General features: G+C 51.3%; 1 protein-coding gene across 2 annotated transcripts in view; it reads left to right on the forward strand.

Moving 5' to 3' along the window:
- oxr1a (oxidation resistance 1a) overlaps positions 1–14,201 on the forward strand; it is a 701,118-nt gene that overhangs the window by 564,278 nt on the left and 122,639 nt on the right. For both annotated transcript variants that reach the window (XM_067981541.1, XM_067981543.1), the window contains exon 7: positions 11,712–11,864. In XM_067981541.1, coding sequence (XP_067837642.1) covers positions 11,712–11,864 — 153 coding nt within the window. The remainder of the gene's footprint in view (positions 1–11,711; positions 11,865–14,201) is intronic.

Raw genomic sequence — 14,201 nt, forward strand, 5'->3', positions numbered from 1 at the left:
CTGCTCTTGGTGCACAAGACCTGTGACCAGCAGTCAATTGGAACACTGATTGCTGCAGCTGAAGAAACAGGCCAATTATTTGAACAAATTTTCAGTTTAAATTTGTTTAATTCAGGAAGCTTGAGGCCCCAGTCAATAATCAATTACAATCGATAACGCTGCTTGATTGCGCTGATTCATGGGAAATTTTACAGTCCGGCTTCTCAAGTGAGTTTGAGCGGAAATTTGGTCGTTACTTCATCCCGGCAATTTCCTGCTTCATTATCTGAGGAATTGCGAATGGAACTGAACACTGTGTAATCATCAGCAAACAGTCCCACTTCTGACCTTATCATGGAGGAAAGGTCATTGATGAAGCAGCTGAAAATAGTTGGGCATAGGATGCTGCCTTGAGGAACTTTTGCAGCGATGTCCAGGGGCTGAGATGATTGGCCTCCAACAATCACAACCATCTTCCTTTGTGCTAGGTATGACTCCAGCCACTGGAGAGTTTTCCCCCCGATTCCCATTGACTTAAATTTTACTAGGGCTCCTTGATGCCACACTCGGTCAAATGCTGCCTTGATGTCAAGGGCAGTCACTCTCACCTCACCTCTGGAATTCAGCTCTTTTGTCCATGTTTACACCAAAGCTGTAATGAGGTGTGGAGCCGAGTGGTCCTGGCGGAACTCAAACTGACCATTGGCAAGCAGGTTATTGGTGAGTAAGTGCCGCTTGTTAGAACTGTTGCCGACCCCTTCCATCACTTTGCTGATTAAGATGGTAGTTGGCCAATTTGGACTTGTCCTGCTTTTTGTGGACAGGATATACCTGGGCAATTTTCCACTTCGTCAGATGATCCTTCTCTGCCTCCTCCCGATATCTCCACCACCACAGCTAATTCGATTTACTCCACGTGATATCAAGAAGTGGCTGAGTGCACTGGACAAAGGAAAGGCTATGAGCCCCGACGACATCCTGGCTGTAGTGCTGAAGACCTGTGCTCCAGAACTAGCTGCACCTCTAGCCAAACTGTTCTATCCACTCGGCACTTCTGATTGAAGATGGTTGCGAACGCATCATCATCAACAACAACATCTTGCATTACATAGCACCTTTTAATGTAGTAAAATGTCCCAAGGCACTTCACAGGAGCGATTAGCAAACAAAATTTGACACCGAGCCACATAAGGAGATATTAGGACAGGTGACCAAAAGCTTGGTCAAAGATAAGTTTTAAGGAGCGTCTTAAAGGAGGAGAGAGAGGTGGAGAAGTTTAGGGAAGGAATTCCAGAGCTTAGGGCCTAGGCTGCTGAAGGCACAGCCGCCAATGGTGGAGCGATTAAATTCGGGGATGTGCAAGAGGCAAGAATTAGAAGAATGCAAAGATCACGGAGGGTTGTAGGAGCTTACAGCATAGGGAGGGGCAAGGCCATGGTGGGATTTGAAAACAAGGATGAAAATTTTAAAATTGAGAGGTTGCCGGACCGGGAGCCAGTGTAGGTCAGCGAGCACAGGGGTGATGGATGAAAGGGACTTGGTGCGAGTTAGGATACGGGCAGCAGTGTTGTGGATGAGCTCAAGTTAATGGTCGGTGGAAGATGGGAGGCCGGCCAGGAGAGCATTGGAATAGTCGAGCCTAGAGATAACAAAGGCATGGATGAGGGTTTTAGCAGCAGATGAGCTGAGGCAGCAGCGGAGACGGGTGATGTTACAGAGGTGGAAGTAGACGGTCTTGGTGATGGAGTGGATATGTGGTCGGAAGCTCAGCTCAGGGTCAGAAAGGATGCCAAGGTTGTGAAAGGTCTGGTTCAGCCTCAGGCAGCGGGATGGAGTCGGTGTCTTTTGCACTCACGTGCTGGGCGCTGCCATCATTGAGGATGGGGATGTTCATGGAGCCTCCTCCTCCCGTTAGTGACTTAATTGCCCACCACTATTCACATCTGGATGTGGCAGGACTGCAGAGCTTTGACCTGATCCTTTGGTTGTGGGATTGTTTAGCTCTGTCTATAACATGCTGCTTCTGTTGTTGAGCATGCCTGTAGTCCTGTGTTGTAGCTTCACCAGGTTGGCACCTCATTTTCAGAGATGCCTGGTGCTGCTCCTGGCATGCACTGCTACACTCCTCATTGAACCAGGGTTATTTATCTAGCTTGATGGTGACAGAAGTGAGGGAGATGCCAGGCCATGAGGTTACAGATTATGGTGGAATTCAGTTCTGCTGCTGCTGATGGCCCACAGCATCTCAGGGATGCCCAGTTTTGCACTGCTAGATCTGTTCTGAATCGATCCCATTTAGCACAGTGGTAGTGCCACACGACACGATGGAGGGTGTCCTCAATATGAAGATGGGCCTGTGCAGTGGTTACTCTTACCAATACAGTCATGGACAGATGCATCTGCGACAGGTAGATTGGTGAGGACAAGGTCAAGTATGTTATTCCCTCGTGTTGGTTCTCTCACCTCCTGTTGCAAGCCCAGTCTGGAAACTAGGTCCTCCAGAACTCAGCCAGCTCAGTCAGTAGTGGTGCTACAGAGCCACTCTTGGTGATGGACATTGATGTCCTCCACCCAGAGTATATTTTGCCCCCTTGCTACCCTCAGTGTTTCCTCCAAGTGGTGCTCAACATGGAGGAGTACTGATTCATCAGCTGAAGGAGGAGGTTTCCTTGCCCATGTTTGACCTAAAGCCATGAGACTTCATGGGGTCCGGAGTCAACGTTGAAAACTCCCAAGGTCTCTCCCACCAGACTGTATACCACTGTACCGCCACCTCTGGTGGGTCTGTCCTGGTGGTAGGACAGAGGACATACCAAGGGATGGTGATAGAGGAGTCTGGGACATTGGCTGAAAGGTATGATTTTGTGAGTATGTCTATGTCAGACTGCTGCTTGACTAGTCTGTGGGACAGCTCTCCCAGCTTTGGCACCAGTCCCCAGATGTTAGTGAGGAGGACTTTGCACGGTCGACTGGGCTGGGTGTGCCTTTGCCGTTGCTGATGCCTAGGTTGCAGTGGAGTGGTTGCTCCGGCTTTAAACTTCTTTTTTGTAGTGGTTTGATACAATTGAGTGGCTTGCCAGGCCGTTTCACAGGGCAGTTAAGAGTCAACAACATTGGTGTAGGACTGGGATCACATATAAGCCAGACCGGGTTTCCTTCCCTAAAGGATATTGGTGAACCAGTTGGATGTCCACAACAATCTGACAACTTCATGGTCACTTTTACTGATAACCAGCTTTTTAATTCAGATTTATTTAGTTTTTTTTTAACTGAATTCAAATTCACAAACTGCCATGGTGGGATTTGAACTCCTTTTCTCTGGATTATTAGTCCAGTAATATAACCAACATGCTACCATACCCCATTGGAGGGTTGGGATCTTAATATTCTTGGCTACAAGGTATTCAGGAAAGATAGGGAAGGAAAGAAAGAGGGGGGTGGTGACAGTATTGATAAAAGAAACTATTATGGCACTGGAAAGGGATGATGTATCATATCATATAGTAGGTACAGCACAGGAGGAGGCCATTCAGCCCATCGTGCCTGTGCCGGCTCTTTGAAAGAGCTATCCAATTAGTCGCTTTCAGGCAGTGCATTCCAGATCAATACAACTTGCTGATAGAGGCATAGAGTAGAATAGCAAGGAAGTTATACTAAATCTTTATAAAACATTGGTTAGATCTCAGCTGGAGTATTGTGTTCAATTCTGGGCACCATACTTTAGGAAGGATGTCAAGGCCTTAGAGAAGGTGCAGAAGAGAATTACTCGAATGGTGCCATGGATGAGGGACTTGAGTTATGTGGAGAGACTGGAGAAGCTGCGGTTGGTCTCCTTAGAGCAGAAAAGGTTGAGAGGAGATTTGATCGAGGTGTTCAAAATCATGAAGGGTTTTGATGGAGTAAATAAGGAGAAACTGTTTCCAGTGGTAGAAGGGTCAGTAACCAGAGGACACAGATTTAAGGTGATCGGCAAAAGAACCAAAGGTGGCATGAGGAAACATTTTTTTACACAGCGAGTTGTTATGATCTGGAATGCGCTGCCTGAAAGGGTGGTGGAAGCAGATTCAATAATAACTTTCAAAAGGGAATTGGATAAATACTTGAAGGGAAAAAAATTACAGGGCAATGAGGAAAGCGAAGTGGAGTGGGACTAATTGGATAGCTCTTTCAAAGATCCGGCACAGGCACGATGGGCCGAATGGCCTCCTCCTGTGCTGTACCATATATGATATGCAAGAGGTGGATGCAAGATGGATTACTGTATGTGGCATAGGGTAGCAGTGCAGCATAGTGGCAATTAGTCTAAGGCATAAAAAGTAGGGGCTAAAGTGACTTTCAGAGCGACTGGCGATACCATGCCTATGTTGCAAGTTGGCTGCAGATATCCTTGCAGCATATGGTAAAGCTGTGCAGCTGGTTCCCTGCTGACTCGGAGTCTGTGGATGGCGTTATCCTAGTCATTGGCAGGTAAGTATGCAATGGTCTGCAGATATTTTTGGCACAATTGCAGGTGTGTCAGTGCATCTTAGGTGGCTGCTGACCTCTGCTGCATGCCTTCTTTCATCTTGTGCCACCTCAACATGAAATACTATATTTGGGGCATATCCAAACCGACCCCCATCAAAAACTTTACCTCCACCTGACATTCCAGCTTGCACTAGATGCCTGTAATATTTGCAACAAAAAAACGATCCCTTTGAGAGCTCTAATGTACATGGAGCTTTTTTGAATGGTAAAATAAATGCGTAAAAGGCATGAAATTGCCTCAAGTATTCATTCAAATGTTTTTGCCTGTCTTCTTGGGCCTTAGTGAGAGTATGACATGAAATGTGTACAAATATTCGAGCGTACAAATTATAGCCAGACAGAAAATCATGGGCAGAATGAACCAAGTGCAAAAAAAAACGTCTTGCCCAACTTTACAATTTCCCCTGTACCTGTTCTGCTACTGCACACTTGATGCAAATGACCTCAAATCTACCCTATTGTTGGGGCTCAGTGGAAGCAGCTTCACTGTGCATCTAATCCATGTTCATGTCTGCCCTGGAAGCATTTGATACTAAGACTGCTTGCCGCTATGCCACTATGTCTCCCCTAAAACGCACCTTTTATATTCAGCTTTCATGTTTTACTAAACCCAACCACTTGTAATTTTATTAACATGAAAGAGATTACCCTACTTTTAGGGATTAAGGCCATGTTGTCCCTTTCACCAGTGAAGCAATCAATGAACTTTGTGCACAGCAGCCAACAGTGGGGCTTATCTGTATATGTGTTTAATCACTCCAGTTAAACTGTAAAGTTTGAAAGATATGATCTAAGGCAACAGAATTGCTGACGTTCAACACGCTATCCCTTTTTGCATAGTTATCACTGAACAAATAATTTAGATTTGCTTCTGAAGGTGTTAACTTGTGTATTGTAACCAGCTGATACAGACCCAGGAACCAGGAATCAATTATACACATAGAGCAGATCGCTAATTGAGTGTGGTTTATTCCCCCACATTGAATCTTTACATTATATAATGCAGCAGGCATTCATAGGTACTGGTTCTGTCCTTAGGTTTCTCTGCTCCTTCTGCTTCACACATATCCGTGCAGATTAGTCACCCACATTCAGGCCTTACATTATACAATGCACGAAACAGGGACAGGTACTAATTTCCAGATTACCACTTATCCCTCACAGTCTCTCACAGTCTCTCTCTCTCTCTCTCTCTTTCTCTCTTTGAGCTCGCTCTCGCTCTCTCTCTCTTTGAGCTCGCTCTCTCTCAGATCTCGCTCTCTCTCAGATCTCGCTCTCTCTCAGATCTCGCTCTCTCTCAGATCTCGCTCTCTCTCAGATCTCGCGCTCTCTCAGATCTCGCTCTCTCCGAAATTGATCGATCTCTAGCTCTCCAGGATCTACATCTCCCCCTGAGATCTCGCTCTCTCCCTCAAACATCCCGCTCTCACCCACCCCACGCCCCCCAGATATTCTGCTCTTTCCCCCCCAATCCCGAGCTCTCTCCTCGAGATCCCTCTCTCCCCCTCTTTCTCCCTGTGTTTCTCCCTCTTGCCATCTCCTCGATCTCTCGCCGCGATCTCTCTGACCCCCTACCCTCCCCCTTCCCCTTCCCCCTTTTTCCTCCCCCTCTCCCATGTGGGAACGGGCCACTAAGTACACTACTCCAGTTTTAGGACCACTGTTCACACATGGCCATTAGAGGTAGAATCGGCCCTATTGAGTAATGCAGCCAAGGAAGGCCCAAGCTTGAGTGTTGATTTGCACTGGGTTATATTTCTTAGCCAGTGCAACGGTCGGGGCGCTGCAACTGGCCTCTGCCTTCCTGGGCCGTGAGCGCGTGGCTGTCAGAAGAGGACAAGATTGGACTGAACTAACTATGTTACCCCCCTTGGTAGAATAATCTGTTAACACCGTCTAGATTAACACATGAAAACTTCCCACTGCAATACCCTGCCCTGGTATTCTCCCTAGAAGCACAGAAAGCGTTTCACCGGGTGGCTGGAATTCCTGCTTGCTACTCCAGGCTGTACGGCATTGGCCTAGTGTTCAGGAAGTGAAGCCTGTACTCGAACCCTACGTCCAGCATGTGTATGAATGATATCAGCTCTTCCTCATTCCTGGTCCACCAGAAGACTAGACAAAGTGCCCTTCATCTGCTCTCCTCTTTGCCTCAGCCATTAGGGTCCTAACAGCAAACAATTACACGTGCATGTGTGAAGTCATCGTTGGAAGAACCACGTGCAAAATATTTGCCTTATGCAAACAATCTTAGTCTACATAACTATCCCTACCACATCACTACCCAATATTTTTCAATAGATGATGGAGTACAGCCATCTCTTTGGATAACCATTCCAAAACCCTGAACATGTCCCTAATGCAAGATGCCTCCCCACACATCCTTAGTCCTTCCCCTTTGCATGGTCAGGGTTGGGCTTCAAATACCTCGGGGTAATAGTAACCCCCCAACCCCTGCCCTCAAATATTGTCCAGGTTACAAGAGGTTAGAGACATCTAGAAAAATCTGCTCATATCGCTCATGGGGAGAGTAAGCACAATAGAAATGAATGTACCTGTTTCAGATGCTGCCAGTCAGGATCTTCAGTCCTGGCCCAGTCATTCTGAGAGCTGAACAGGTTCATCTCCAGTTTTCTATAAGCAAACAAAAAAAATGCTAATACATCCCAGATGCCTCCATATGTGAAAAAGCCTCCACCTTCTTGCTCTCAGACAGTACAGTCCAACTTCGGGGAGTCATGGCTTTAAATCTGACTGTCCCTTCCCTATCTGCTCCCCTGTCCTCCCTATCCTGTCCTGTCCTGCCCTCCCTTCTCTGTCCCGTCCTGCCCTCCCTTCTCTGTCCTGTCCTGCCCTCCCTTCTCTGTCCTGTCCTGCCCTCCCTTCTCTGTCCTGTCCTGCCCTCCCTTCTCTGTCCTGTCCTGCCCTCCCTTCTCTGTCCTGTCCTGCCCTCCCTTCTCTGTCCTGTCCTGCCCTCCCTTCTCTGTCCTGTCCTGCCCTCCCTTCTCTGTCCCGTCCTGCCCTCCCTTCTCTGTCCCGTCCTGCCCTCCCTTCTCTGTCCTGTCCTGCCCTCCCTTCTCTGTCCTGTCCTGCCCTCCCTTCTCTGTCCTGTCCTGCCCTCCCTTCTCTGTCCTGTCCTGCCCTCCCTTCTCTGTCCTGTCCTGCCCTCCCTTCTCTGTCCTGTCCTGCCCTCCCTTCTCTGTCCTGTCCTGCCCTCCCTTCTCTGTCCTGTCCTGCCCTCCCTTCTCTGTCCTGTCCTGCCCTCCCTTCTCTGTCCTGTCCTGCCCTCCCTTCTCTGTCCTGTCCTGCCCTCCCTATCCTGTCCTGTCCTACCCTCCCTTCTCTGTCCTGTCCTGCCCTCCCTATCCTGTCCTGTCCTACCCTCCCTTCTCTGTCCTGTCCTACCCTCCCTTCCCTGTCCCGTCCTGCCCTCCCTTCCCTGTCCTGTCCTACCCTCCCTTCCCTGTCCTGTCCTACCCTCCCTTCCCTGTCCTGTCCTACCCTCCCTTCCCTGTCCCGTCCTGCCCTCCCTTCCCTGTCCCGTCCTGCCCTCCCTTCCCTGTCCTGTCCTACCCTCCCTTCTCTGTCCTGTCCTGCCCTCCCTTCCCTGTCCTGTCCTACCCTCCCTTCCCTGTCCTGTCCTGTCCTACCCTCCCTTCCCTGTCCTGTCCTACCCTCCCTTCCCTTCCCTGTCCTGTCCTACCCTCCCTTCCCTTCCCTGTCCTGTCCTGTCCTACCCTCCCTTCCCTGTCCTGTCCTGTCCTACCCTCCCTTCCCTGTCCTGTCCTGTCCTACCCTCCCTTCCCTGTCCTGTCCTACCCACCCTTCCCTGTCCTGTCCTACCCTCCCTTCCCTGTCCTGTCCTACCCTCCCTTCCCTGTCCTGTCCTACCCTCCCTTCCCTGTCCTGTCCTACCCTCCCTTCCCTGTCCTGTCCTACCCACCCTTCCCTGTCCTGTCCTACCCTCCCTTCCCTGTCCTGTCCTACCCACCCTTCCCTGTCCTGTCCTACCCTCCCTTCCCTGTCCTGTCCTACCCTCCCTTCCCTGTCCTGTCCTACCCTCCCTTCCCTGTCCTGTCCTACCCTCCCTTCCCTTCCCTGTCCTGTCCTACCCTCCCTTCCCTGTCCTGTCCTGCCCTCCCTTCCCTGTCCTGTCCTACCCTCCCTTCCCTGTCCTGTCCTACCCTCCCTTCCCTGTCCTGTCCTACCCTCCCTTCTCTGTCCTGTCCTGCCCTCCCTTCTCTGTCCTGTCCTGCCCTCCCTTCTCTGTCCTGTCCTACCCTCCCTTCTCTGTCCTGTCCTACCCTCCCTTCTCTGTCCTGTCCTGCCCTCCCTTCTCTGACCTGTCCTGCCCTCCCTTCCCTGTCCTGTCCTACCCTCCCTTCCCTGTCCTGTCCTACCCTCCCTTCTCTGTCCTGTCCTGCCCTCCCTTCTCTGTCCTGTCCTGCCCTCCCTTCTCTGTCCCGTCCTGCCCTCCCTTCTCTGTCCTGTCCTGCCCTCCCTTCTCTGTCCAGTCCTGCCCTCCCTTCTCTGTCCCGTCCTGCCCTCCCTTCTCTGTCCCGTCCTGCCCTCCCTTCTCTGTCCCGTCCTGCCCTCCCTTCTCTGTCCCGTCCTGCCCTCCCTTCTCTGTCCCGTCCTGCCCTCCCTTCTCTGTCCCGTCCTGCCCTCCCTTCTCTGTCCCGTCCTGCCCTCCCTTCTCTGTCCCGTCCTGCCCTCCCTTCTCTGTCCCGTCCTGCCCTCCCTTCTCTGTCCCGTCCTGCCCTCCCTTCTCTGTCCCGTCCTGCCCTCCCATCTCTGTCCCGTCCTGCCCTCCCTTCTCTGTCCCGTCCTGCCCTCCCTTCTCTGTCCCGTCCTGCCCTCCCTTCTCTGTCCCGTCCTGCCCTCCCTTCTCTGTCCCGTCCTGCCCTCCCTTCTCTGTCCCGTCCTGCCCTCCCTTCTCTGTCCCGTCCTGCCCTCCCTTCTCTGTCCCGTCCTGCCCTCCCTTCTCTGTCCCGTCCTGCCCTCCCTTCTCTGTCCTGTCCTGCCCTCCCTTCTCTGTCCTGTCCTGCCCTCCCTTCTCTGTCCCGTCCTGCCCTCCCTTCTCTGTCCTGTCCTGCCCTCCCTTCTCTGTCCTGTCCTACCCTCCCTTCCCTGTCCTGTCCTACCCTCCCTTCCCTGTCCTGTCCTACCCTCCCTTCCCTGTCCTGTCCTACCCTCCCTTCCCTGTCCTGTCCTACCCTCCCTTCCCTGTCCTGTCCTACCCTCCCTTCCCTGTCCTGTCCTACCCTCCCTTCCCTGTCCTGTCCTACCCTCCCTTCCCTGTCCTGTCCTACCCTCCCTTCCCTGCCCTGTCCTACCCTCCCTTCCCTGTCCTGTCCTACCCTCCCTTCCCTGTCCTGTCCTACCCTCCCTTCCCTGTCCTGTCCTACCCTCCCTTCCCTGTCCTGTCCTACCCTCCCTTCCCTGTCCTGTCCTACCCTCCCTTCCCTGTCCTGTCCTACCCTCCCTTCCCTGTCCTGTCCTACCCTCCCTTCCCTGTCCTGTCCTGCCCTCCCTTCCCTGTCCTGTCCTACCCTCCCTTCCCTGTCCTGTCCTACCCTCCCTTCCCTGTCCTGTCCTACCCTCCCTTCTCTGTCCTGTCCTGCCCTCCCTTCTCTGTCCTGTCCTGCCCTCCCTTCTCTGTCCTGTCCTACCCTCCCTTCTCTGTCCTGTCCTACCCTCCCTTCTCTGTCCTGTCCTGCCCTCCCTTCTCTGACCTGTCCTGCCCTCCCTTCCCTGTCCTGTCCTACCCTCCCTTCCCTGTCCTGTCCTACCCTCCCTTCTCTGTCCTGTCCTGCCCTCCCTTCTCTGTCCTGTCCTGCCCTCCCTTCTCTGTCCCGTCCTGCCCTCCCTTCTCTGTCCTGTCCTGCCCTCCCTTCTCTGTCCAGTCCTGCCCTCCCTTCTCTGTCCCGTCCTGCCCTCCCTTCTCTGTCCCGTCCTGCCCTCCCTTCTCTGTCCCGTCCTGCCCTCCCTTCTCTGTCCCGTCCTGCCCTCCCTTCTCTGTCCCGTCCTGCCCTCCCTTCTCTGTCCCGTCCTGCCCTCCCTTCTCTGTCCCGTCCTGCCCTCCCTTCTCTGTCCCGTCCTGCCCTCCCTTCTCTGTCCCGTCCTGCCCTCCCTTCTCTGTCCCGTCCTGCCCTCCCATCTCTGTCCCGTCCTGCCCTCCCTTCTCTGTCCCGTCCTGCCCTCCCTTCTCTGTCCCGTCCTGCCCTCCCTTCTCTGTCCCGTCCTGCCCTCCCTTCTCTGTCCCGTCCTGCCCTCCCTTCTCTGTCCCGTCCTGCCCTCCCTTCTCTGTCCCGTCCTGCCCTCCCTTCTCTGTCCCGTCCTGCCCTCCCTTCTCTGTCCCGTCCTGCCCTCCCTTCTCTGTCCCGTCCTGCCCTCCCTTCTCTGTCCTGTCCTGCCCTCCCTTCTCTGTCCTGTCCTGCCCTCCCTTCTCTGTCCTGTCCTGCCCTCCCTTCTCTGTCCTGTCCTGCCCTCCCTTCTCTGTCCTGTCCTGCCCTCCCTTCCCTGTCCTGTCCTGGCCTACCCTCCCTTCCCTTCCCTGTCCTGTCCTACCCTCCCTTCCCTGCCCTGCCCTGTCCTGTCCCGTCCTGCCCTGCCCTGTCCTGTCCCGTCCTGCCCTCCCTTCCCTGTCCCGTCCTGCCCTCCCTTCCCTGTCCCGTCCTGCCCTCCCTTCCCTGTCCCGTCCTGCCCTCCCTTCCCTGTCCCGTCCTGCCCTCCCTTCCCTGTCCCGTCCTGCCCTCCCTTCCCTGTCCCGTCCTGCCCTCCCTTCCCTGTCCCGTCCTGCCCTCCCTTCCCTGTCCCGTCCTGCCCTCCCTTCCCTGTCCCGTCCTGCCCTCCCTTCCCTGTCCCGTCCTGCCCTCCCTTCCCTGTCCCGTCCTGCCCTCCCCTATCCTATGGGCGAGATGCTAGAGTCGACCAGTGCCTTTGCGATTAGAGCCCGGCATGAATTACTGCTTTCAAGTGAGGACTGGAGAAAATTGGAGGAAAATTAAAAAAAAGAACAACTTAAGAGTCTCGTATTTATGACCAGATTCTCTCTCAATTTAACTTTTCTTTCCACTTCTGGCCCCTTGGTGCCACTTCAAATCCAGTTAGATTCTTTGATTGGTATAAAATTGGATTTGCATATTGTATATCTGCCTACTCCCAAGATTAGATATTAATCAATGGAATTTGTGTGATTTCAGGATGTAGAAAGTGTTCACCACAAAGATTCAACCTCCTCACCAGCACACAGCTGCATTCGGCCTGCAAGAGTGGTGTCGTCCACCTCCGAGGAAGAGGAGGCCTTCACTGAGAAATTTCTTAAAATTACATGCAGATACATAACTGATGGCAAGGTAACTGTTAACTTCTAACTTTCGTTTCATCTGTCTGACTTTTAGTACTCCCTTGGTGGCTCAGTAGACAAATGCACTGTGTAATATTGCCCATAATTTTGTTACTCAGAATTGGTCTCCAGTGGGCTGTGGAGGGGGAAAATATCAATCAGGAATTCGGGCTGCCGATGACCATTCAGTGACCAGCACTGTAAAATGAGCATGAGTGCACCTTGGGTGAGGACTTACTCAGGCTTAACTGTAAGGCCTCTCAGAGCTGAGCAGCCCTCATACCCTCGATGTTTAGATTCATGCATGAAGAGTGATCATTTGGGCAAGAAGCCAACACGTGATGGTGGAATCATTAACCAATATGGAGGAGTGGGGTGGGAATTATTAGGTGATACAACATTTTTAAAAGTTTAGTTTTTTTGTGCTATTCTGTGATAGTTATTATTCAAAGATTTGGGAAGAGTTTAGGTAGTTTCACTAAGCATTGAGCTCTTCCTAATGTGGGAATAGAGAGATACTGCTACTGATCCAAAAACTGGGATATATTCTATCACCCAGCACTGATCTTCATTTGGATGAGCAGAAAAACTAACCTTCCCCCACCGCCCCCCCCCCCCACAATTTTTTTTTTTACAATAGCAATGGTATGATTCAGACTCTTATCACTGCATTCCGTTGGGTACTATTCTGCTCTTCTGCAAACAAGTACTCTCTGATGCCCCCTCCCCCAAGACCCAGTAGCACACTATCTGGACTCATCCATGAAGGATAACCACTTGGACTAGGGACTAGAGGGTGCCTGTGGAATGGTACCCCAGCCAGGAGTCAATACTTTCAGGGGAGGAGAGGAAAAGAAGATTGTCAAAGCAGAATAAAAATGTGTTCGTGTGGCAAAATACTGCAGGAACATCCTTTTCATAAATTAAGTGAACTTCTTTCCATTGTACGCAAGGGGGCTGACTTGGGTTTTCGTAAGGTGTCTTTCCCTTTTGGGTAACCCAAAATCAAATTGTTTGGCTTGTGTAACAAGAGTCTGGCTCTGGCTGGCTGATGGTTGTTGTATCAACAGCCATGCACAACCCAACGTGCTGCTTAGCCAGCAACCTAACTTTGAGACTTTAAAGAACACCAAGTACGGAACAAGAAAAGTTTACTCAACCTATCGAGCCCGTTGCCTCTGCAGACCACCTACAATTTGTCCTGTCATGGATCCTATCCAACCCACTCAATCACCTGAGGGAGTCGACAAACCACAGATAGACTTCTAAGGATATTAACAGGTCTCTGAAAATTTCATCCTGATCCCCAAGAGTAATGGAGCAAAACTGCAGAATGTTATTGTAACTTTATCTGACCAGATGCATTCCACAGATGACTCGACCAGGATGCCAGCAACCATTGAACCATTCTGTCCCACAGAGTATTTGGTCATCTGTATATATCCATATAACCTCGAGTCATGCTCTTAGAGCTATTTATATTTTTAGTAGCTATGACTGGTTGAGTTATGTCAACGACGCGCATACATACCAAATGTCAGCGTTCAGCATTGATGGTCAGCTTTTTGGGGTCTGGTCCACGTTTCAGCATTTGCTGACAAAAATCAGCATGGACCAGGCCCCTCTTTCCTCATTGCCACTGCTGTGAGAATCCTGTTGCATACTCTAGGCAGTAATTCTTGTGAGAATAGGCATTCCAGTCTATAATATTCAGTATAATATAATATTTCCAGCATGGAGGGAAAGGAAAGTGAAATAGATGACAATGAAGGAGACATGTTGGGGGAGTTGGAGGATAGCAAAGATAAAGGTGAGGGAAATGAAGAACAGTGAAGGAGAGAATTCAGGGGAAAATGGTGGGCAGTGCAGTAGAGAGGGAGTGGCAGAAGCTGGAAGCAGTGCTGGGGGGGGTAAGAGAGCAAAAGCTGAGAACGGCTTTTTGGGATGGGGCAAAGGAGAGTGCCAGCTTGAATGGATGGGGAGGACAGAGCTTGGACTGTTTTAGCAAGGAAAGAAAAGTGGCATCATGAACTGGAGAGGAGGAAGAAGAGTGCCAGTTTGAACTAAGGAGATTGGAAAGAGAAAGGAGTGCCAACTTGAATGGGGTTTAAAAGAAGAGTAGCTACTTGAACTGGGCTGGAGAAGAGGAGGAGTGCTGGGTTGACTTGAAGGGAAGAGAGAGAATTGTGTGAGTATGAGCTGTTGGAGAGTTGTGAAAGAGTGGGGAGTTGGATGGGTACTGAGGAGTTGATTTTAACTGGCCCCCAAAATCGTCCGAGTCCACTTACTGGCCCGAGACCACACCATTCCCGCCCCGCAACATTTTATCTTCACCGGATTTGAAGTC

Source organism: Heptranchias perlo, chromosome 3 (genome assembly GCF_035084215.1).
Source record: "Heptranchias perlo isolate sHepPer1 chromosome 3, sHepPer1.hap1, whole genome shotgun sequence".
In the NCBI taxonomy this organism is placed as follows: Eukaryota; Metazoa; Chordata; class Chondrichthyes; order Hexanchiformes; family Hexanchidae; genus Heptranchias; species Heptranchias perlo.